The following is a 25,435-nucleotide window of genomic DNA, read 5'->3' as shown; positions in this document are numbered from 1 at the left end:
TCCAAAGGTGGGCTTCCGAAGGAGGCAAGGTGAGGCAGCTAGAATCACAGAATTGAACACAAGGGTCATCTAGTCCAACCCCCTGCAGTATAGGAATCATTTGCCCAATGTGAGGCTTGAACCCACAACCCTGTGATTAAGAGTCTCATGCTCTACCAGCTTGGCTATGGTCGATGCCCCCATCAAGCACGGCAGGCAAAACTGATCTGACTCCCTATTATTTATGTGTATTAAAACATAGACACTTTGTCACTTGCAAAAGATGCTCAACCAGGCGTGGTGATGTGGAGGGGGGGGGAACGAGGGACAAAAACACAATTAAAAATCAATGCAATTAAAAGCCAGCTTAAAACATTAAACGAGAACAGAGCAGAACCTTGAGCGGGAGGAAGACAGGAGCTCAATCAATACCAGATCAATCAATCTGGGGGAGCAATTAATACTGGAAGCACATCACATATGGCCACAGCCCAGCGGGAAGTTCTCCTGCGCAAGCTCCATTGAAATGACTGGGAGCTGTGCAAGAGCACAATTTTTCTCGGGTGAGGCTAACCTGGGAGATGGATCGGGACCCTCTGTTCAGAAGTGGGAGGCAGAAAGCAGTGCTCCGATTTTCCCTGCCAGATCCCAGGCGCTGCATAAAGTCACCCTGGGATTCAAGATGGGCAGGATGCAACCGGGATACATCATTTTAAAAATAAAAGACTGGATGTGGCAGATCTGAAGCCTGCTTGTGAGTCATACCGTCTGCCCCAAGGGCTCTTGTCTTTAACCTACACCCAGAGCAGCTTTGCACATTTTCAAAAGGTACTCCCCTTTCCTTCTTTTATCGTTGTTTTTAATCGAAAGGTTTTCACGGAGACACAGATAACGTCTCTGTTTTCAGGTCAGCTGCTTTGAACCTTCCCAGACCAAGGACACAGCTTTGCCCTTGAAAACAGCTTCTGGGAGTCCACCCCTGACTCAGATTAGGAACTTCTCTTTCCTCCTTGGCAAGCATCACCTTGGAACACGACCCCCAACCCCAACCCCCCAGCTTTCACATCCTAAAAGCAAGCTCCGGCCACAAGACCCTGGGGACATCGGCACCCTCCTCGCTCCCGACCTACCTGCAGCCGTTCTTCCCAGGATGCTGGCCTAATCTGGGCAAGGCAGAGGCAGAGCGCAGTCTTCTCTCGGACGCTGTTGCCAACTTTGGAGCTCCGCGCTGAGTTTCTAAGTTTGCCAGGCAGGCAGGCAAGGGGTTAAGGCAGGGCTCGTCGGCTCCAGTGGTGGCACCTGTCAGTGGGAGGGAGCTAGTGGAGAGAGGGAGAGAGGGAGAAAGAAAAGAGCGAGGGACTGGAGTGAGTTTTGCCAGAGTCTCCGGCAAAGCAGGGAAGCAGACAGGAGGCAGCCCCATGGAGCTCTCCAACTGCAGAGGTTGAGACAGTGGGGCTGTTCCTGCTTCCTTTTTTTCCTGTTTTGCCCATCCATGCCTGGCTGGAAGGAGGCGGCCAGATGGAACCTGGAAAGGGGAGATCCTAGGAAGCCAGAGGCCAGATTATAAACAGCAGCAGCAGCAGCAGCAAGGAAGCACAACAGATTTAGCCAGATATCGATAAGAGGAGGGGAAAGGCGGAGGAGAGGCTGAAAAGAAAATGCAGCTGACACGGTGCTGTTTCATATTCCTCATCCAAGGGAGCATCTATCTGCTGGTGAGTGAGCAACGGACAAGGGAAAGGTGAGGTTGCGGGGTGGGGGGAGAGAGAATAAGGATAGTGGCATGCCCTTGGCGGTGCCTGAGAGCAAAGGGGCGGCTTGTGCAAAGCGCTGCTTGAAATTAGTATGTTCCAGCAGTTTTGCGGTCTGCTGCTTCCGCGTAGCACTTCTTAGCATGCACCGGGCTTTGCCTGGGTTTAACAACTGTCCTCGCATCAACTTTGCCAGGCAGGGTCGGGGCACAGGAGATTTGGGAGGGGGGATCCAAAGGACATCTAGTCCAACCCCATAAGGCAGGGCTACCCATCCATCTTCCTATCAATTAAGGTTGCCATTTTCCTTTTCTTTAAGGTCCTGATCTAGGGTTGTAAACAGGTGCCTGTCACCTGCCAAATCTCTTCCTTAATTGCTTGTCTGTTTGAATCTCTCGTTGCTTGTTGGTTTAAATTGGTTAACCACCCCGGAGGAGAGTTCTCCGGGCAACGTGCAATAAAAGTTCAAAATGAGTTATAAAAAAAATATATGACAAGGAATGCAGTAAAAAATATACCGCAATAAAACACAAAACAGCGCAGATTTTTAAAGATGAGAAATAAATCCTAACTCCTCCATTTGAGCGTACCTAGTCATTCAGAATGCTTGAACAGTCTTATAAAGCTATCTGATCACTTTTTATCTCATTCTGGGATCGGATTCTGCTCAATAGCAGCTTTATGGCTTTATGTCAGGATGTAGTTAAATGCACTACAGGGAGGAGAGACGGAGAGAAAGAGAGAGAGAGAGAGAGAGAGAGAGAGAGAGAGAGAGAGAGGACAATTTGGCTATCCCTGGAACAAACACATACACCTTGAAGAGGCAAACAGGTTGCACCACCCAAATAAATAAGCAATTCTAGCTGGCTCAAGTAGGCGAGCCAGGCTGCAAGTAAGGAAACCACACAAGACAGGGGGAGAAGGCTGTATCATATATTCATTCGCAGGCAACCTGGTCCTGGGGAGAGAAGGGCTTGCCGTGGCAAGCTATCAGATCCTAAGTAAGTTTCCCCGAAGGAAACTGGAAGGCCACCAAACAAACTAGCTCTACTTATGGCAATCCCTTATGGGGCGAGGAAGGCAGAACTCAGGGGAGTGAAGATTCCTCCCAAATCCAATGGGGACACAAAGGGAGGCAGCTGAAGAGAAAATAATAAGAGATGGTTGAGGTCACCCAAGTGAGCTTTCTTGACGATGGAAGGATCTGAACACAGGTCCAGAGTCTGTGCCGAACCTAATCGACTCTGGGCTGGTAGCAAATGATCACACACACACACCCCGCAAGATGGGCAGGTTCCCCACTGACCCCTGTTTAAAACGGTTGCCAAAACTTACAAAAACTAATTAGCAAAACAGGCCTTGGAAACGGCACGGGTTTTTTAAAATGCTGCAGCAGGCTTAAGAAGCTTTGTTTCCCTATCAAGCAGAGAAGAGGCTTTTTCCCCCGGTCACGCTATCCCAATGCATGTCTGCAAGGTTCTGGTTGTTGTTGTTGTTGTTGTTTAATCCTTTGCCCGGGGCTCTGGAGCTGTGTATTCTAGAGGCACTGCTCACCCTTTGGGTGGCAGGAAGGGTCTAAGAGAAGACCTCTGCTTGGATGCCCAAAAGGTGACGTCTTAGATCATTGTTATCATCCCCTGGGAGAAAAACAAACACGGATTCTGAGATTTTGCAAGCAGCATTTATATTTAAGAACCTGGCAGGGTGGGTTGGCATAGAACGGTGAATAACAATTGATTTCTAACGGGGAGCGGCAAAGGTGCCGACACAGACACACCCTCCATTTAATCTCTGAGCCCATTGAAAAACAGAAGTTATCTCACTGGAATTGTGGGTGGCCACAGGTAGCAAACCTCATCTCCTGGAGAAGATACCAGGAACTCTTCCCACTGCCATTTGAGGTACTCAAAGCTCCTACCAGCTCCCCCACTAGACATTTAGTTGTTCTCTGCACAGAGGGGAGAGGAGGAAAACCCCACACATTTCATGTCCACAGGGAAACAAGCCCAGAGTTTTCTTTGGCAGCAGAGTGCCCTTAATCCCTGCCGAATTGGCGCAGACACATCTTCCTCCAAACACTGTGGGCATTGGGACTGGCAGCTGGGCTGAACTGGGTGGCTTTGTCGCTGTGGCTGCTTCTCGCCTGCTTTCTTCCCCATCCAGCCACCCCACCCCTCATAATGTATTTTCCTTCCTCTCTTAAAAAAAATAATGGTTACTCCCTATGCTAGTCAATGGGGCACTTAAAAATCCATCTGCATGTCAAGAAATCAAATTAGGATGGTTCTGCGGTCCTCTCCTCCCTACTTAAAAAGGCGGTTGTGTTTGTTTGCGTTAATTACAGACCTCAGAGTCGGCAGGCACCAGGGGTAGGTTGCCTATTATGGTGAAGCAGAGGTTGGAAAGCTTTGGCCCTCCAGCTGAGCTACAACTCCCATCAGCCCCGGCAAGCACAGCCAATGGCCAAGGATGTTGGGAGTTGTAGTTCAGCAACAGCCAAAGGGCCTATAGGCTTCCCCATCCCTACAATAAACATATAACACTGCCTTGTCTTCTGGTGCATTTGGTCCAGTATCATCTGTTCTCACTAGCTCAGGGAGTGATGTGTGTCTTTTTCCCTGGGGAGGAATTGTGGTGATCCAAAATTCTTAGGCTACAATTCCCATCGCTCTCGATCATTGGCCGTGGTGCTTGGGGCTGATGGGAGTTGTAGTCCAGCCATATCGGGGAGGGCCACTGGTTCCTCCCACTCCCTGTCCTGTACACCTTACCTGCCTCATATTGAACCTTAATCCAATTAGCAAAGTACCATCTCTACCAACTAACATTCGCTCTCCAGAATTTCAGGTGGGAGACATTCCCAGCCCACAACCCTCCAGCATTCCTCAGATGAAAATAGGGACATATACGGTATGATGAATAAACTGTATTAGTTGATAAAGAGAGATTAACTCTACAGTGGTACTTCGGGTTACAAACACTTCAGGTTACAGACTCCGCTAACCCCGAAGTCGTACCTTGGGTTAAGAACTTTACCTCAGGATGAGAACAGAAATCGCACGGTGGCAGCGGGAGGCCCCATTAGCTAAAGTGGTACCTCAGGTTAAGAATGGTTTCAGGTTAAGAACGAACCTCCAGAACGAATTAAGTACATAACCAGAGGTACCACTGTATTTGATCAATTGGGAAATGGTTAAATAAAAGTCGAAGCAGGAATTGAACATGTGCAGTCAACGGAAAGCGCGAATGGATGGGAAAGTATTAGAAGTTAAGGAAATGTACTTTATTGTGAGCAGCAAAGGAGGGAGGGGAAAGAAGCATCTTGAAAGGGGGAGGTGTTTTAAAATATGTGTTAAATTTGAATTGATTTGATGTTAATCTGTTAAAAAATTGGTAATTAATAAAAACTAATAGGCAAAATAATAGAAAATAGGGACAAGTTATACATCGGTGTGCTCACTCCCTGGCATCTTCCTGCTCTGAGGCTGGGGCAGGGATGCAGTTGCAGCAGCTGAATGAAGGAAGTCGGAGTCAAGTGATCAGCAATCCCTTGGTGCCCCTCACAGCCAAGGTGGTGGCCTTGCAGACAGGCCCTGCCCACTTTGCTCTCCTACCCACCACTTTCTTGATGGGAGACCGACTGACTGAGTAGTAGTAGTAGTAGTAATAATAATAATAATTTATTATTTATACCCTGCCAACCTGGCTGGGCTTCCCCAGCCACTCTGGGCGGCTCCCAACAAAATATTAAAATACAGTAATGCATCAAACATTAAAAGCTTCCCTAAACAGGGCTGGCTTCAGATGTCTTCTAAAAGTCTGGTAGTTGTTGTTCTCTTTGACATCTGGTGGGAGGGCGTTCCACAGGGCAGGCGACACTGTCGAGAAGGCCCACTGCCTGTAGTAGTGGGGAAACAGCGGGAAACTTTCTTCGGGGCATTGGAGTGACCCGGATCTTGTTTTTTCATAAAAACAGGAAGTGACGCCATATTGAGTGTGGCAGGATGGGGTTGGGGAGCAGGAGGCATAGATCTAAGAGACGTGTTAGAAGGATGCACGGATCTGAACTTCCAGTAACACGTTGAAACGTTGGACTGAAGGGAAGTCCCTTTCGGAATTTGGGGCTCCGCGTGGAAAAGTGAGAAGCAGGGTTTTCGTGACGGTCCTGACATTTTCAGGGAAGTTGGAGGGCATGCAGCCTTGCCTGGAGATACTAGGCACTGGACCCCGAGGCTTTCTGAATGCCCCCTTCGCTGATTCAGAAATACCCATGTAATAAGAGCTCCAGCTCCTGGTTTATATACAGTGGTACCTCGGGTTACATACGCTTCAGGTTACAGACTCCGCTAACCCAGAAATAGTACCAGTTACAGATAGGTAGCCGTGTTGGTCTGCCATAGTCAAAACAAAAAAATTTTTTCCTTCCAGTAGCACCTTAAAGACCAACTTAGTTAGTTCTTGGTATGAGCTTTCGTGTGCATGCACACTTCTTCAGATACCTTCATACCAAGAACTAACTTAGTTGGTCTTTAAGGTGCTACTGGAAGGAACCAGAAATAGTACCTCAGATTAAGAACTTTACCTCAGGATGAGATCAGAAATCGTGCTCCGGCGGCACGGCAGCAACAGGAGGCCCCGTTAGCTAAAGTGGTGCTTCAGGTTAAGAACAGTTTCAGGTTAAGAACGGACCTCCAGAACGAATTAAGTTCTTAACCCGAGGTACCACTGTAGAGCCTTCTTACCTTCCCAGATCTCGGGGCAAGGCCCTATGTTTGGTGCCCTCTCTCATACGGGTGCAGTGAGTTACCACATAATGGAGGATATTTATAGGAGAGGAGAGTCCTTTGCCCTGGAATTTTCCCATCTTTGCCTGCTTCTAGAATTTAGAATCAGTTGGGAGGGATCTTGGAGGTGACCGAGGCCAACCCACCCTGATCAATGTTGGATCTACCACACGGGATCCCTGATAGGATGACCACCTAGCCTCTGCTTAAATATTCTCAGTGAAGAAGAACCCGACACCTCCTGCTCCACCATCAAACAACTCTTACAACTAGGAAGCCTGACACTCCACGCCATGCAAAGAATCCTGGGAACTGTAGTTTCCCCCCTTACAGAGCTTCAAATTCCCAGGAACCTTCGCAAACTACAGTTCCCAGGGTTCTTTGGGGAAGTAATGTGCTTTAAATATGCGTCAAACATCCTTCGAATTTATGGTGCATGTCTGCCCAATGTTTAGTTGAAATTTGCTTACCTGAAAGGTGATCTAATTCCAGAAGGCTGTTAGTTGTTATCATTTAATCTGGCGCTTACGATTCCGTATTCTGGTTCATCTAAAGTAAACAAACAGAACACAAAGAAGCATGAAGGGAGGGACTTCTTGATCATTCTATAGTATTTTGTATAATTGTTAAGCAGTATTGATTCTTTGGGGGGGACTATTTCATGAAAATAAACCGACACCCCATGTGGTTGGCAGCTATAGTTCCCATTTCCCAGCTGTGGAAACTGAGGGCATTGGATTTCCATCAGCCCCAGCCAACATGGCAAATAGTAAAGGATGATGTAGTCCCAACAACTTCTGGAGGGCCACACAGAGCAGAGCTTTTTTTAAGAAAAAGAAAAAGATTGGGTTCCTTTCCCCCCCTAATGAAGTTAATTTTTTTAAATGCATTTTCCAAAATTTGATACATACGTTTGCATTCTGGTCAGTGACAGAAATAAATCAATTAAATTAAATTAAGATATATACCTCTTACAGTTACCTTTAAACATTTCATATCTCAAGGCTTCCCAGTCCATCAGCTTCCCAGTCCAGCTAATTCTTTAAACTAAGCAGCAGCAATTAAATTGCAGCAGCAATTAAAAGTGCCAGAGTGAGAAGCATTTCATCTCCTCACTTGGGCATGAAACTGTTAAAATACCCCTCTTCCTATACACAATTACCTGGGAGTAATTTCCATTGAATTCAATGGGTCTACCTCCTGGGTTAGACATGCATAGCCCTGTGCCGTACCCGCAAATAAATGAATTAGAAAACAAAGCTCAGATGGAGAGAATGAGTAATACAGCATTCCCACCATTTAGTCATCCTGACGACAGTGCGGCAGGCTTCTGCACACATCACCTTGCAAATATCCTGGGCCAACTTTTACCCAACCCCCACACTGTCCTTCCCCAACCTGGGTGGAGGGGGGGGACTAAACTTTATGGAAGGGCATACCAAAGGCCCCACAATCCAATACCAATGTTGGGGCAAGCAGGCATTGGGTGGATTGTGAACTATTGAGAAGCTGCTTTCTGCTGTCAGAAGTTTTGCTGCGTCTGTTTATTATGGGTGATTGCGATGGTTGTATTGCAATGTCATTTTGTTTCTATGTGATGCTATTAGGGTTGCTTGTCAAAGTCCCCAGGGCCACCCCAATAACTCACACGTCACACAGAATTTTTGTTTAAGGTTTTTGGCATAATTTTGGCCACAACTTTATTAAAATACAAAAATGTGAGTGGTTGCTTAGGCATTGGTTGTGACTATCTGCCCCCACCATGGGGGACAGACTGACATTCCGCATGATGCGAAAGTCAGAAAAGGGGAATACACTTGGGGGTAGCGACGGAGCAGGGAAGCTGCCCTCAGCCCTCCCTAAATGTAGCCAGGAGCTCTTGCAGTGGCCCGAGCCCCCTTGACAGAGTGGACAAGCAATAGTTAGCCCCTGATTCCTTTAACGGAATCCCTTGCAGCAGCAGCATTAGAGGGGCAGGCACAGCCAATCCATGCCCCTCAACCAACCAAACTATAAACCAATGCCTAACCACAACCTTACAAGTTGTGACGATTTGCTACGCAGTAGGCAAAAACCAAATGGCCCCAGCCAATCAGCCAGATGGACAAAATTCCTACCGGGCCCCTGCCCCAAGAGCAGACGACCCAATGAGAGGCATAGCAAGGTCAAACCGAGCAACCCTAATTCTAGGGAGGGGGGAGGGGCAATCTGATGCACGGACGAAAAGAGGAAGCCCTAGCCTCGTGCAAGGAGTTTTAGCATTTCTGGCTGTCAATCAACAAATGGCAACATTAACTTCTTCCCAACAACAAGGGAAGCCCCAATCGCAACAGTGGCCAACAATCAATTAGCCCACCCCCAACTTTGGAGTGTCCTGGCGGCCCCCACCACAACATGTGCTCTCCATGAAGGAAAACACGCTTTGCCATCTTTGTTCTGGCAAAATGCAGGACAAGGTGGGTTGGTTTGGAGGTGATTTATTTTACCCTTTCTGGTGCTGAAGTGACTTCAAAGCAATCCATTACAATCTTTAGACAGGTAAAGGACCCCTGGACGGTTATGCACAAGCAAAGGCAACTATGGGGTTGTGGTGCTCACTTTCCTTTCAGGCTGAGAGAGCCGGCGTTTGTCCACAGACAGCTTTCTGGGTCATGTAGCCTAAGGTTACCAGATGTCTCAGTTTCCGGGGAACAGTCCCCAGATTTACAAATCAGTCCCCATCCAAAATCCATTGAAGTTGAAAAGTGTCCCTGGATTCATTGAAAAAAATCTGGTAACCTTAATGTAACCAGTATGACGAAACCGCTTCTGGCGCAACAGGACACCGTGACGGAAACCAGAGGGCACGTAAATACTGTTTACCTTTACCTTTATTACAATCCACTGCAGCCTAACAGGATGGCCCCTCTAGAAGTTGTCAAACACACACACGGACGCACACTTAAATTCGTAAATCTGCCTGTGCTCGGCTACCCAGAGCTCAAATACATGACCTTTCTCACACCCTTTCAGACACACGCATTGGGAGAGCATCCCCCAACTTGGCAGGGAGAGAAAGAGAAAAGACCTGAAATACAGGACTAAACCGTATCAATACAGGACGTAGCATTTTACACAGAAATACGGGACAATCCTGTATGATACAGAACAGGTGGCAACCATGCCCTCAACTGTTGTTTGTGAGTCACTTAGAGAGCCTTTTGCCGTGAGCAATTAATACGTGAAATAAATGTGCATAGCTTGGATGGAGAAAACCAGCGTGGGGGACTGGTCAGAGTGTCGGACTAGGGCCTGGGAGAGCAGTTTCCAAATCTGCTGTGAAGCTCACTGGGTGACCTTATCTCTCAGCTGGGTAAGACACCTCACAGGGTTAAAATGTGAGGGTTAAAATGGGCTGGTGGGCTTCCCACACTGTCTGGGGGGGCCACCATTGGAGCCAGCTCCTAGAGCTGAGGTCCCTTCGCGCTGCGTCTTGCGATTGATTCTACAGGGCGGGGCTTATACTTGCCCCGCCTCCAATCTGTTATTCAAGTTGGCGCCCCTGGTGGACACTGTGAGAACAGGATGCTGGAGTAGATGGGCCACTGGCCTGATCCCTCTGGGCTCTTCTTTATGTTCTGATTGATTGATTGATTGATTGATTGAGTGATTGATTTGATTGATTTTCCCTGCATGCCGCTTTTCCGCAACAAGCTGCACCCAAGCGTTCAAAACATCTAGAGAGCAGAGGAAATACAAATATACCAAAAAAATACAAAACAGGTCAGCCGATTCAAAGTAACAAAAACCAACAATTCAGCAAATGCAGAATAAAGTCAATATTAGGGGAAAAAATAAAACCAATATAATAAAGTTCGCAGACAATAAAGTTTCTGATCCTGGTCTTCCTGCACTCCAAGGAGCCTGGCGTAAATGCAATTCGAGGAGGGGATGTTAGATGACATATTACAGCAGGGGTCAGCAAACTTTTTCAGCAGGGGGCCGGTCCACTGTCCCTCAGACCTTGTGGAGGGCCGGACTATATTTTTTGAGGGGAAATGAATGAATTCCTATGCCCCACAAATAACCCAGAGGTGCATTTTAAATAAAAGGACACATTCTACTCATGTAAAAACATGCTGATTCCCAGACCACCAGCGGGCCGGATTTTGAAGGCGATTGGGCCGGATCCGGGCCTTAGTTTGCCTACCCATGTATTACAGTTTCCCAGAGGTGGCTGACACAGCACCAAAAGACTAATGTCAGGGAGAGCAATGGTGGCAGGTCTCTTTCCCAGCCTCCTGGAAGTGCCAACTGTTGGTACAGGTCTTATTAGGAGGAAAACTATGCATGGCAACTTGAGATCCTTGCAGCAAAGGTGAGGTGTAAATTTAATAACGAATGGATGGATGGATTGATGGATGGAGAGAAAGCACAGTTCAATAGCAGAGCACCTTCTTTATCTGAAGAAGGTCTCAGGTTCAATCTGCCGAGTCTCCAGTTAAAATGAAAAGGTCTTCCTGGGTCCCTACAGAGCTGCAGCCAACCCCTGTCAGGACAGACAGTGGTACCCCAGGTTACATATGCTTCAGGTTAAGAACAGTTTCAGGTTAAGAACGGACCTCCAGAATGAATTAAGTTCTTAACCCGAGGTACCACTGTATGGCATTAAGATAAAATATATACCAGTTGGGAGATGTTAGGGGGCAGCTGGCCATGGAGCACATTTCGCATAACTTTACAATATATCAGTTCTGGAACAAAACCTCTCAGATGAGACTATTTGAATATTTGCAATGTTTTATGTTTTCTTTTCCCTATATATATATATTTACCCTGTTAAAAGAAAACCAGGCAGGTGGTCCCACCAGGCAGAAAATCGAAGACATTTTCACCAGAGGGGGTGGAGATATAGAAGAGGAATCTGAATCGGTGCAATGAGCCTTTTAAAAGTGTTGGTGTTGTGTGTGTGTGTGTGTGTATCCTATTTGAGTTCCATTCCAGGCAGGCAAATGTCTTCAGATGTATACGGTACAGTAAATGTCAAATGGGAAGGGTATGCCATCTCTGTTTTAAACATCGATGTTAAAAAGACTTTGAAAAGCCAACCGGGAAGTGTCAGAACCCTCCTGATGAGTATTGATCCTTTTCTTTCATCCTCTTTCTAAACTGGTCATCTTTTACTGGTTTAGATGATGATGGTGATGAAATTTGGTCCCTTACCAAGGGCACTGGCTTGTCCTTGAGACTTACCAGTAAATAGCAATAAATTCCTAACTGCGCAGCCCTTATCGTGCAAACATCTGCACACAGTAGCAACATGTGGAGACACTGCAGCCACCAATCGGGAGAAATTGCATACTGTGTACAACTTGTACACAGGAAGACTCTGTTCCGACTACAGTATAGGATTGAGGCACAGAAGTTACACGTTGAGGCTGCAGCGAAGGTATGTTCATGCTCTTTCCTCTGTGTGTTGCTTCTATGCACATTTGCAACGGGACAAACCTGCCTGGTGGCTTCTCAAAAACAACCGAAAATCCCACAACCAGTAAATGTCAACATAAGAAATACACTCAGCGTTACTACATGTGAGAGCCAGTGTGGTGTAGTGGTTAGAGTGTCAGAGTAAGACCTGGGAGAGCAGGGTTCAAATCCCCACTCAGCCATGAAGCTCACTGGGTGATCTTGGGCCAGTCACTGCCTCTTTGGCCCAATCTAACAAAGATCATGGCCACTGGTCCCCTCACCTCCTGGCAAATAGAAGGGGGGGAAATGAGGCAGTGAGAGATTTTACTTTCTTGGGCTCCATGATCACTGCAGATGGTGACAGCAGCCACGAAATTAAAAAACGCCTGCTCCTTGGGAGAAAGGCGATGGCAAACCTAGACAGCATCTTAAAAAGCAGAGACATCACCTTGCCAACAAAGGTCCGTATAGTTAAAGCTATGGTTTTCCCAGTAGTGATGTATGGAAGTGAGAGCTGGACCATAAAGAAGGCTGATCGCCGAAGAATTGATGCTTTTGAATTATGGTGCTGGAGGAGACTCTTGAGAGTCCCATGGACTGCAAGAAGATCAAACCTATCCATTCTGAAGGAAATCAGCCCTGAGTGCTTACTGGAAGGACAGATCGTGAAGCTGAGGCTCCAATACTTTGGCCACCTCATGAGAAGAGAAGACTCCCTGGAAAAGACCCTGATGTTGGGAAAGATGGAGGGCACAAGGAGAAGGGGACAACAGAGGACGAGATGGCTGGACAGTGTTCTCGAAGCTACCAGCATGAGTTTGACCAAACTGCGGGAGGCATTGGAAGACAGGAGTGCCTGGCGTGCTCTGGTCCATGGGGTCACGAAGAGTTGGACACGACTAAATGACTAAACAAACAAAAAATATACAGAGCTTGATTTATTAACTTAGGCTTCTTGCACATAACACATTTATAGCCCATCTTCCCCAGGAGTATCCTGGGAACTGCAATTTGTGGAAGGTGCTGGGAATTGTAGTTCTGTGGGGGGTAAACTACAGTTCATGTGAATCTTTTTTTTTTAAGGGGGTGCTTTGAATGTGATTTACGTGTGTGGTTTATTTGCAGCCCTGGAGAAAGGGAGGTTTGGGGCTGCAGGAAGTCTACCAACCTTGCTTTCTTGTGCAGAACCTCCATACAATAATACTTAGCATTGTATAGCAATTTCTGGTACAGTCCTACCTTGATTTTCGAACAGCTTAATTCTCGAACGTTTTAGCTCCCGAATGCCACAAACCTGGAAGTGACCGTCCCGGTTTGCGAACTATTTTTGGAAGCCAAACATCCGGCCGGGCTTCCGCAGCTTCCAATTGGTTGCAGGAGCTTCCTGCAGCCAATCGGAAGCCGCACTTTGGTTTTCGAATGTTTTGGAAGTCCAACAGACTTGCGGAACGGATTCTGTTTGACTTCCAAGGTACAACTGTATTCAAATTGTAATCTTAACAGCATCCATGGTAGGAGGGTGGTTGGGGTGGAGAATCTGTAGCCCTCCAGATGGTATTTGGTCTTCCCTTCTCCCAATAAATGTGGTCCGCAGTCAGGAATGGTGAGGTATGTCTCTGCTATAAGGTGAGACTCTATTATCCTTCCCTCTCCCCCAGCTGCAGATGGTAGGACTGAGACTGGGAGGGAAAGAGGGGAGATTGCAGAAGACAACCCTGGTGAGTTCGTGGAAAAGGCAAAATTCAAACCAGGAGCTTCCAGATTCCCATCTCAATCTCCTAGCCACTACACCAGCTCTTGGGGTGGGAGGGTATGTCCTTGAAACTAAACCTGGTGGGGGAATAGACACTAAGACTAAGAGGTTCTTCCTGCCAAACCTGCTGCAAGGGCAAAACACCAGAGACTGCAATGCTTTTTCCAGCTCAACAGATAAGGCAAATAAAGTGCAGTGACTAAGTTAAATACTCTCTACACTCAGGTGCAGTTTGTAAAATCCCAGAAGGAGCTAAATGCGCTCTTATTTCTCAGTGCATATGGAACTGAACTTCCAGGTTTCTAAAGATCCCATGGTTTCATTCTGTTTAGTTCAGTATGGGAATGGATCAATCCATTTTGGTTTCTTTCAGTTTCTCATTGTTCTTAAATGCAGTTCATATTTCTGCCACAATTCATTTGGTAAAATCCTAATGATAATTTATAAGCATACTGCTGCATCCCCCCACCCCCCCGCCGATATTTTTTACAAGCAATTTAATATAATACATTTTTGGAAATTGTTTTTGTGAATTTATGCACTTCTATGTACACTTTCCTTTAACTGTATGCATTATGTACACATCGCTTGGCTGGAGAACAGCATTGCAAAATTCGGAGAAGTGTGAATTTGTGAAAGGATTGCTGTTTTGGTTCACGTATTGGTTTGAGCGTGTGAATTAGGCAGTTTCTCATTAAAACACAAACAAAACTGAACGTTTCCCTTAGCCCTAGTATTGATCCTGAACCAGCTGATTCTAGTAATAAAATAATTAAAAAGATCATATGGAAACAGAATCATAGACAGAACCATTTTCCACCAGGATTATACAGTGGTACCTCGGTTTAAGAACTTTATTTGTTCCGGAGGACCGTTCTTAACCTGAAACTGTTCTTAACCAGAAATACCACTTTAGCTAATGGAGCCTCCTGCCACCGTGCAATTTCTGTTCTCATCCTGAAGAAAAGTTCTTAACCTGAGGTACTATTTATGGGTTAGCGGAGTCTGTAACCTGAAGCGTCTATAAACTGGAGTGTCTGTAACCTGTGGGTACCAATGTACAGCAATGGAGGTAGAGGACCTTGAAGATACCTGGGGCTTGTACATCATTTTAGGGTGTGCATGTTTTGGCTGATAAGTGATATCAAACATGTCCAAAGTACACTAATCTCTTTACAAGTTTTAGGGATGAGAGACTGGCACAGAACACACCCTGAGGCTGCTCACATTGAGCCCTGTTCAGAAGAGGATTCACAATCACATGCATGGTGGAACGCTCTCTCACAAGAGACCAGGGCCCTGCGGGACTTGACATCTTTCCTCAGGGCCTGCAAGACAGAGCTGTTCCGCCTGGCTTTTGGTCTGGACTCAGTCTGACCCTTATGTTTCCCTCCCCTTATGGTCTTGATTTATCAGCTATTTTAAAACGAGGCTGCATTTTAAATTGCATTTTAACCTGTATTTTAAATTGGTGGTTTTTTCCCTCCCTCTCTTTTCCCCCTATTGTTTTTACTGTGATTTTATTTTATTGATGTTAGCTGCCCTGAGCCCGGCTCTGGCCGGGGAGGGCAGGGTATAAATAACATTTATTATTTTTATTATTTATTATAACGCCCCTTCTTGGGACATACTAAAATGAACAGGAAAGAACGACCATTGAAACAAAGTGGTTCCTTTATTACCTTATTTAATTTCAAAAATAGCCACTGGAACACGTTAAACACAGTGTGGTTGAGTGCTTAAATGGGGTGGGGGCTAGGCAAGTTTTTTTTAAAAAAATCCTGTGGATTTATTTGTGGGTTGGATACTCAGCCCACCTTGATACAATTAGATGGCCATTCAAAATATGCCATACTTTTTTGTGTGTGGGGAGGGGCTATTTGTGGACAGTTCTTAACAATCCCTAAACCATTAAGGCAGAGCAAGACAGCTGTCTCTGGCAGATAATTTTAGTCATCACGAAAAGTCAGCAAATTGATAGTCGTTTAATTTATTATGGAGATATTTTTTTTCTCCTGAGGAGAGGCGCTTGTGGGCTTTTCCACCTCAGGCATTGAAGTAATTCATCTGAGGCTGGACTCTCTAGCCTAATGAGACACCTACTTCAAGTGCAAAAAGGAATGTGAATCAGCAAAGCAGAGCCACATTTAAAGCGCTATGATAAGCACTTTAAAGAGTCGCGACTTCTCCCAAAGATTTATGAGATTTGTACATTGTTAAGGGTGCTCAGAGCTGTTAGGAGACCCCCTGCTCCCCTCACAGAGCTACAGTTCACAGAATTCCCTGTGGGAAAAATGTTGATTCCTAAGCCACTCTGAGAATTGTTATTTCTGTGAGGGGAAGGGGGGGTGTCCTCCGAACAACTTTTGGCCCCCTTAACAAACCACAGCTCCCAGAATTCTTTGGGGCAAGCCATGACTGTGGCACTGTTTTAAATGTATGGCATGACTGTGGCCACCAGCAGTGGTTTATGACATGCGGCGCGACCCATTATTTCTGTCGCTTCTCAGCTTTCAAACCATTCACTGGAGCCGTCAAGCTATTAGAGGTCTTTCAATCAATTAACTGCCTGGCCTTTTACTGATTAATTGAATAAATGTTAGCGCGCCTGTGGCAAAAGCTCAGTGGTGCGCCTGTCTGAGGAAAGAGGCCGTTTCTCTTAACTGTGACAATTCAATAAACAAAAGTCGCGATCCGCCGTCAGAGAGAATGCTTCCTTTCCCTTTACAACGTGGAGGGTGGGCTGTGCCCGACTGCAGTGATACGTCAAAGCCAAAGGAGCAGCTTTGAAAGATAAAAGCAGAGAGACATATCCATAGAGAGGAGGATGTAAGCTTTATTTATTTTATTTTATTTTTTTAAAGGGAGGTTGCTGCTTATTGTTTCACTAAGTATCTTCCAAGTTGTCTTGCTGAGCTTCAGAAAAGTGTCACCCAGAGTGGCTGGGGCAACCCAGTCAGATGGGTGGGGGACCATTGACCATTATTATTATTATTATTATTATTATTATTATTATTATTATTATTATTGCTTGAAAAGAGGCCACAGTTGTTTCACCCTGAAAAACACCAGGGTTCAAGCCCCCCACTCAGCCATGAAGTTCACCAGGTGACTTTGGGCCGGTCACCGCCTCTCAGCCGCAATTAATCTCCACAACAACCCTGTGAGGTGGGTTAGGCTAAAACTGTGGTTAATTGGATGTGCTGTCGGGTGGGGGAGGGGGAAGGGAAGAGCATACAAGCTTTTAGCAAGGCTAGGCTCATTCCCAACACAATAAACCATAGTTTATCCTAATGTCTCTTTCCAAATGCATTTTATGCAACTTTTAGCACAGTCTTCCATCTCCCATCCAAAGTGAAGTCTAGGTAGGTTCGACTCACTTGCTAACTGTTCTTCCATGTCCTTTAGCTCTCCCTTTTGTACGTTTCTTGAGGCAGGGACCTGTCTGCCTATATATATATATACAGTGGTACCTCAGGCTGGGACATGGGTGGCGCTGTGGGTTAAACCACAGAGCCTAGGACTTGCCGATCAGAAGGTCGGCGGTTCTAATCCCCGCCACAGGGTGAGCTCCCATTGCTCGGTCCCTGCTCCTGCCAACCTAGCAGTTCGAAAGCACGTCAAAGTGCAAGTAGATAAATAGGTACTTCTCCAGCGGGAAGGTAAACGGCGTTTCCGTGTGCTGCTCTGGTTCGCCACATGACCTCGAAGCTGTACGCCGGCTCCCTCAGCCAGTAAAGCAAGATGAGCGCCGCAACCCCAGAGTTGGTCACGACTGGACATAATGGTCAGGGGTCCCTTTACCTTTACCTTGGGTTACATACACTTCAGGTTACATACGCTTCAGGTTATAGACTCTGCTAACCCAGAAATAGTACCTTGGGTTAAGAACTTTGCTTCAGGTTAAGAACAGAAATCGCACAGCAGCAGCGCAGCAGCAGCAGGAGGCCCAATTAGCTAAAGTGCTACCTCAGGTTAAGAACAGTTTCAGGTTAAGAATGGACCTCTAGAACGAATTAATTACATAACCAGAGGTACCACTATATATATATATATATATATATATATATATATATATTCAGTATTCCTGAACTTAGGAGTTTAAACTTGCCGATTCATTAATATACATGAATCGCTCACAAGGTACAGCCCAAACTTTCACTGTCAGTTGCTCAACATCTTTCTACATGTGTAAAAAGGCCATTCAAGAAAGTTTCCATATACAGCTGGAAAGCAAAAGCCCACTGCACCTCAGTGAGGCAAATCCTCTAGATCAAGCATCCCCAACCTGCAGCCCTCCAGATGTTTTGGCCTACAACTCCCATGATCCCTAGCTAACAGGACCAGTGGTCAGGGATGATGGGAATTGAAGTCCAAAACATCTGGAGGGCTGAAGGTTGGGGCGCCTGATCTAGATAACCCATTATCTGCATTCACCAAGGAAGTGCCCATGAGAACCAGCTTAGCCCAGAGGGTTGCCATAGTGCCCACTTGGCCATCTGCTTCCCTCCACATCAGATAACCAAGGAAAATGCCATGCACAGTGGTCTCCTTGGGCTGCTCAAAGGTCTCTGTTGCACATGTCCACTTCCATTCGGACTGGACCGCAGCAGACCTTTCGACTGGCTGGAGGGCAGAGAGAGAAGGCTGGTTGTGGCTGCGTGTTTGTGGATTGGAAGAGGGAAGGTACTGGAGCACAGAGGGGCAGGAATGGGGTGGGTGGTGCAAGGTGGATGTGAAAGCAACATGGCAGAGAGGGAAAGGGTGAAGCTCGAGTCAGCGACGCGGACTTATAAAAAATATTGGGGGGGCCCGGGAAAGCTCATGAATAATAAATAAGCTCATGAATATGCAAATAAAGTGGCGCCGCCTCCTCGTGAGCGAATAGGGGAGAGCGTGCTGCGCCTATTAATCAGCTCCAAAGGAAATTGGGTGGAGCTTTTGCTCGGGAGGGAGGGCAGGAGGCATGCAGCCCGCCCCCCCTGTGCATTTTGGGCTGGGGGAGGGGCGGCGATGGCGCTCTGCTGGAGGGGCGCCGGAGATTATTGGGGGGGCGGAGCCCCCCCAAACGAATTTTTGAGGGGGCTCGGGCCCCCTCAAGCCCCATGGAGTCGGCGCCTATGGCTCGAGTCATGGGAGGAGAGCAGAAAACAGGGTGGGTGGGGATTTGGGGGAGCAAAAGGACGTTGGTTGGGGCAATGGGAGGAAGAAGGAGCAGAAAAGAGTGTGTGTTGGATATTTTGGGTGCATGCTTGTGATTGGACAGATGTGGGGGTGCATGTGAAAGCATGAACATGTGCAAGAGAGCGCACAAGTATTCTGAGGGTCATTCCAGCCAATGGAGAGAGAGAAACCAGGGGAGTGAATTTACTTAGAGCTGATTTGGAGAAATTAATTTTTGCCTTCTGAGTGTTCTGGTGACAGAAAATTGTCACTTCAAATGAGACGGCAGGCCTCTTTGTACTCAGGCAAGCTACTAGTGTTTTGCAAGTGTGGGAATGTTGTGGATAGGAGGAGAGGATATATTGATTAAATATTATCCTTCCTCTCTCACGCTAGTGAGCTTGTAGCAGAGCACATTCCCTTGTACATTGCATGAAACTAGTGGATGGATTCGTGAGAATCATTTGAGTTAAGCAATCCAGCCTGGCTTGTCATGGTAAATCCCCTTTAGTTCCCTCTTAAAAACAATAATGACACAACAGTCTTCTTTTAAAAGTAATGACTGTTACTTACATCCAGTTCACAGTATGGTCCTGAAGGCAGTGCTTTAGCTTGTAGTAACAGTTATAGAGAAAAGTGTAGGCTCATCCTCTGTGAGGGATGAGCCCGTGTGCTGCTGGCTGAGAGCCAGCAGACAGCAAAAGGCGTCAAGAAAGTCAAGAGAGTCAAGAGTAAGATGGCTGCCCCTAGTCTGCCAGCGTCACACCCATCTCCCTGGTCACACGCAGGGGGAGGATGCTCCAGACCAGGTGTGACAGGAAGTCCTCCTGGCTAGAGCAACATCCCCCTGCGTGTCCACTCTAGACAAACAGGAAATGTTGTATTTGACTGCTTATTCAGTGATGTTACATACCACAGCAACTAGCCAGGCCGCTGCAGTAGATTGCGGTGATGCCCACAACAGATTTTCAAATAGCCAAAGGTGCCCACGAGCCCATACAGCAGCGGTTCTCAACCTGTGGGTCGCGACCCCTTTGGGGGTTGAATGACCCTTTCACAGGGGTTGCCTAAGGCCAGGGGTCGGCAAGCTTTTGGGGGGGTGGGTTCCTCCTCCGCCGACAGCCTCTGTTGCTCGCAAGGGCAGGCACAGGAGCCATGCTTAGCAGAGTGGCGGCAGCACCACTTAGCAGTGGTGGCAAACAGCTTGCTCCGATGAGGGACTGCTGGAAATGTGCTCGGCCAGCTCAGCCCAGCCCCCTTCCCCTCTCAGCCATGCGCGGCCACCGCTCACCCATTGGCCAGGGCCTCAAACCTTAGCAGGCGATTGGCCGACAATTTACTACACTCTGAGGAAGGGGAGGTTCTGCAACGGTGAAGGAGAGGGGGAGAAATGTCAGTGGGGTGAGAAACGGTACCTGCACAACGAAAAATATATATATACATACATTACATATTGTTTTCATGAGTAATCACTATGCTTTAATTATGTTCAATTTGTAACAATGAAAATACATCCTACATAGCAGATATTTACATTACGATTCATAGCAGTAGCAAAATTACAGTTATGAAGTACTGTATTTTTCACTCCATAAGACGCACCTAGTTTTTAGAGGGGGGATGCAAGAAAAAAAATATTCTTTAAAGGGAGTGCAGCTCTTGGGGGCTTTTCTGGGAGTTGGGGGAAGGGACTGAGGGGCTATCCCAGAAGCTAGAACAGCAAGAGGAAGCGCTGCATAGTGATCCCTCTCGCTGTTTTGGCTTCTGGGATAGCTGTGCGAAGCCTCTTCAGGGCAGTGGGATGAAGGCTCCCCATGCCCTGAAGGGGCTTCGCGCGGCTAAGCCAGAAGCTATAACAGCAAGAGGGAGCACTGCGCAGCCTGCATTCGCTCCATAAGACACACACACATTTCCCCATACTTTTTAGGAGGGAAAAAGTGTGTCTTATAGAGCAAAAAATACAGTAGCAACGAAAATAATTTTATGGTTGGGGGTCACCACAACATGAGGAACTGTATTAAAGGGTCGCGGCATTAGGAAGGTTGAGAACCACTGCCATAAAGGAAGGCAGGGGAGGGGGTAAGTCAAACAACAACAACCATAAGAAAAGGCAGTGCTTTAGGACATCATGATCTCATCTTGTTCCATGCAGGTGATTTGTGGCCAAGACGAGGCAACAGAGGAAGAGGAGGAGGAAAGTGGGAAGTCGCCCAAAGAGCAACCAAGATCCCGGGTACAAAAGAAAAAAGGCCAGCTCTCCTTGAAACCTTCTGCAGCCCAATCTCACTTCCAAAACACCAGTCTCCTGGAGTTGGCCTCCAACAACGCCCAAGAGTTTTGGGACGTCTTAGAGAGCTTGTCCAAGCACAGCCAGGGCGTGCAGCCCCGCGGCCGGAGGGACTCCGTCGGCAACCCCGGCCGGCTCAAGAAAATATTTGGCTGGGGTGATTTCTACTCCAACATTAAGACGGTAAAGCTGAACCTCTTGATCACAGGGAAAGTGGTCGACCACGGGAACGGCACAGTCAACGTCTTCTTCCGGCACAACTCCACCGGGCAGGGGAACATCTCCGTCAGCCTGGTGCCCCCCAACAAAGCTGTGGAGTTTGACCTCGAACAGCAGATCTTCATTGAGGCCAAAGAATCCAAGATCTTCAACTGCCGGGTGGAGTACGAGAAAGTGGACAAAGCCAAGAAGACCACCCTGTGCACTTATGACCCTTCCAAAACCTGCTTCCTGAACCACACGCAGAGCCAGGTCTCCTGGGTTTGCTCCAAGCCCTTCAAGGTCATCTGTATCTATATCACCTTCTACAGCATAGACTACAGGCTCGTGCAGAAAGTGTGTCCCGACTACAACTACCACAACAATGTTCCTTATTACCCCTCCGGGTGACCACCTACCTTTCCCATCTCAGAAGCGTCCTGTATCCCAAGTACAACTTTGATTTGGGGTTGGGCAATGAAGGAAGGGGTGGGGCTGCAAGCAGGGAGGAGGACCTCTGCAGCACCAGACACAGTGGCAAAGCCCCCAGCATCTGCTGAAAGGCAGGGGGGTTGGGGGGGGTTGAGAGTCCCCAAGCAAGCATACCATCCTGGAAACACCTTTCCCACCCGCTCACCTGTCCGCCAGCTTTCATGCATTCAGGGCTAGCCCAAAACATGCAAGTGCTCCAAGTGGGAAACCCAAGTTGTGCTCCTGCCCCCATCCCTACTGTTTAACAAGTGGGACATTTCCTCCCAGCATGGGATTCTGCTGTGTGAGCCTCAAATGGGGCTTGCGCAGGAGGAAACCGCTCCCTGCTCCCAGAGCAAGGCACGGCCTCTCCGTTCCTCAGCCGGTGGGTGTCGTGGTCTTGTTGCTGAGCAACAACGTGCAGAGCTTAGGGGAGTGGGAGACCAGCCAACCAGAAGAGTCTCTTAGAGGGAATTTGCCTGGAGGCAGAGTCAGCATCCAAAGTCAAGTCCGGTCCTAGGGTTGCGGGGACAGCAAACCATGCGGTCAGACGGTCCAGGGGTCAGGAAACCCGAAGATCAAGGGTCAAGATGAGCAACAAGGCAGGGCCAGGAACTACAAGTGTTGTTTCCAGCACCTGACTGCTGCTGGAAGCTCTGCTGAAGAAGGCTGAAGCCAGCTGGTTCTCATCAGCGCCTTCTCCTGTATCCTGGAAGGCTGGTCAGCTGCAGATGGAGTCTCTCTGCCTTCTCCCCCTTCAGGCTGCCGTTCAGCAGGTGAAGCTGGCTCCTGGCCCATGATACTGGGCAGTGGGAGGGTGCCCAGCTCCAGCAAAGGGGACACTTAGGAGCTCATTTTAAGCTCCTTCAAAGATACATCCACCCCACACCTGAAATCACATATGATGTCAGATGTGGGGTGGATGGGCGTGGTTTCAAGGGGAATGGACTTGCAGGCCAAATTGGGATTCCCAGTGAGCCACAACTGGCCCATGGTCAGAGATTCATCACCCCTGGAATAAAGGATGGGTCAGATCACTTAGTTTCTTAGTCTGCTGACCATAATGGCTCCCAAAAGACATCACTTCAGGCTTCATGTCCCTCCACCCACTGGATTGGAAACAGGAAATGTGGATTGAATTACTAGAACATTTCGGGTTCCAAAAGGGCCCTTGCTGAATCATACACCGCCCATTCAGTTCCCTGGTATATAGATGGGAGAGCCTGGCTTCCCCTTCTTTCCCCATTTAATTGTCCCTAAGCCCTCCTCCCCCATGACCTTGTTTTGGCCAAGTCCTAGCCACCTTGACGGGTAAAGTTTTCTAGCAGAGGCCTCTGAATATAATTTATCTGCTTCTATAGAATATCCATCAAGCAACCAAGGGCTTGGGGGCAAGGAGCAGCGCAGGAAACAAATGCGACCCAAATAAATTAGTAGCACTGTCACTCCATTTAGAAGAAATCACAGTTCGTTTAGTACGCGGAACTTAAAACAAATGGTCGGCATTTGCATAAAGCCAAGTGGGACGGAGGCATTGAGAGGTGGGGCAGCGATCACAGCGCTCTAACTCAGATCTATCACCCCCGGGGGCCCGGAAACCCCAAATCTAATTTCCGTGGTGATGAGAAGAAAGCAAAGAGGAAGCCAGCTCCTGATTCTGCATCCTCATGCTGTGCTGGCAAGTTGGCAATTTCCACTTAAAAGAAGGCATATGCTTCCTCCTTTCTTATGCCTACCAGAGAATATGCCTTTTCAAGATTTTGCCACCCTCCTCCATTGCTGCTGGGTGATGTTGCACAGACCACAGCAAACACCATCTAAGGTAAAAGGTAAAGGACCCCTGGACGGTTAAGTCCAATCAAAGGCGACTATGGGGTTGCAGCGCTCATCTCGCTTTCAGACCAAGGGAGCCGGCGTTTGTCCACAGACAGCTTTCTGGTTCATGTGGCCAGCAGGACTAAACCGCTTCTGGCACAACAAAACACCCTGACGAAAACCAGAGCACACAGAAACGCCGTTTACCTTCCCGCCGCAGTGGTACCTGTTTATCTACTTGCACTGGCGTGCTTTCGAACTGCTAGGTTGGCAGGAGCTGGGACAGAGCAATGGGAGCTCACCATGTCACGGGGATTAAAATAGGCTCAGTGGTTTAGACCACAGTGCCACCCACGTCAGGGGAAAGAGGGACGCGGGTGGCACTGTGGTCTAAACCACTGAGCCTCTTGGGCTTGCCGATCAGAAGGTCGGCGGTTCGAATTTAGTCGAATTTAGGTCGGACTTAACCATCTGGGGTCCTTTACCTTTAAACACCATCTAGAAGCAGGGGAAACAAAATTAAAAAATTCCTTCCAGTAGCACCTTAGAGACCAAGTTTGTTATTGGTATGAGCTTTCGTGTGCATGCACACTTAAGCTCATACCAATAACAAACTTAGTTGGTCTCTAAGGTGCTAGTGGAAGGATTTTTTTTTTATTTTGTTTCGACTACGGCAGACCAACACGGCTACCTACCTGTAACTAAAAGCAGGGGGTCACCTTTGGCTCTCCAGATGTTGAGGGACTACAATTCCCATCTGCCCCTGTCAGCAACAGCCCATGGTCAACAGCTGGAGGTGCCACAGGGACCCCATTTCTGGTGTAAGGAACAAGGCATCCATATTAGAAGAGGCATCCCTCCTTCTCGGAGAAGGAATGAGGAAATGCTTCTCCCCAGTTCTGTCTTCCTCTTCTAACGTGGGGCCTGGTGTCAGGGTTGCCTCCAGGAAAAATGACAAGGTGGGGCATTTGCCAGCCCTCCCCACCCCCGCCAAGACAAGCAGAAGGCCCCCCGCTCTCTCGGTGCTACCATTTCTAGCTGAGGCAGAGTATTCAAAAGAGCAGTTGCCTACAAGAACTCGGTTTGCACAACTCAACTCTACCAGGTTAGGAAGGCAAACTGGAGATGCCATGCCAACCCACTGGAACTCATGCGGTCTGCTGCCCTCATCTTTTAACTACATGTATTTTATTTTAAAACCACCCCTGATTCTATTAAAATAATTAATGGACTGGGTGCCACAGCTCTATGAAAGACCTATTATTATTATTATTATTATTATTATTATTACTATTACTACTACTACTATTACTCATCCTTCACCCTAAGGTCCCAGGGTGGACTACAGCATTAAAAACAATATCAAAAACAACCTAGAACCATAAAAAGGTAGGTCCTACAAGCATACACCTCTCAAGTGTTAAAAGGCAGGAGAAAGAGGTACGTCTTCAACATTCTCTGAAATCTGTATAATGAAGGCAACAGATGCACCTCTGTAGGGGTTGTCGTAGAGCAGGGATGTCCAACGGTTGATCGTGGGGTGTTCCTGGTCAATCGCGTGATAGTGATGGATTGACTTCCCCCCAAAAAAGCTCAACAACTTTGGGTCTGACTCCCCAAGAAATGCTCCACAACTTTGGTCAATCCAATGGGTAGATCACTGCCAGTGTTTTTACAGCAGGAGTAGATCACAGTCTCTTGGGCTTTGGACATCCCTGCCATAGAGAATGTCTGCTCCTGGACCACTGCCACTCGGAGTCTCTAAGGGCAGAGGAAGCAGGAAGAG

At 47.5% G+C, this 25,435-nt stretch overlaps 1 protein-coding gene across 1 annotated transcript; it reads left to right on the top strand.

Annotated features, from left to right (window-relative positions):
* Positions 1-1,137: 1,137 nt before the first annotated feature.
* Positions 1,138-25,094, top strand: NXPH3 (neurexophilin 3). The gene is made up of 2 exons (XM_053361971.1): positions 1,138-1,694; positions 21,031-25,094. Exons 1-2 carry the CDS (start codon positions 1,638-1,640, stop codon positions 21,772-21,774), a joined length of 801 nt encoding a protein of 266 aa, XP_053217946.1. The 5' UTR covers positions 1,138-1,637; the 3' UTR covers positions 21,775-25,094.
* Positions 25,095-25,435: the final 341 nt, after the last annotated feature.

This window comes from Podarcis raffonei, chromosome 13, assembly GCF_027172205.1.
Source record: "Podarcis raffonei isolate rPodRaf1 chromosome 13, rPodRaf1.pri, whole genome shotgun sequence".
Taxonomy (NCBI): domain Eukaryota; kingdom Metazoa; phylum Chordata; class Lepidosauria; order Squamata; family Lacertidae; genus Podarcis; species Podarcis raffonei.
Note: the sequence above shows the minus strand (reverse complement) of the source record. Positions and strands in the feature narration are given on the sequence as shown.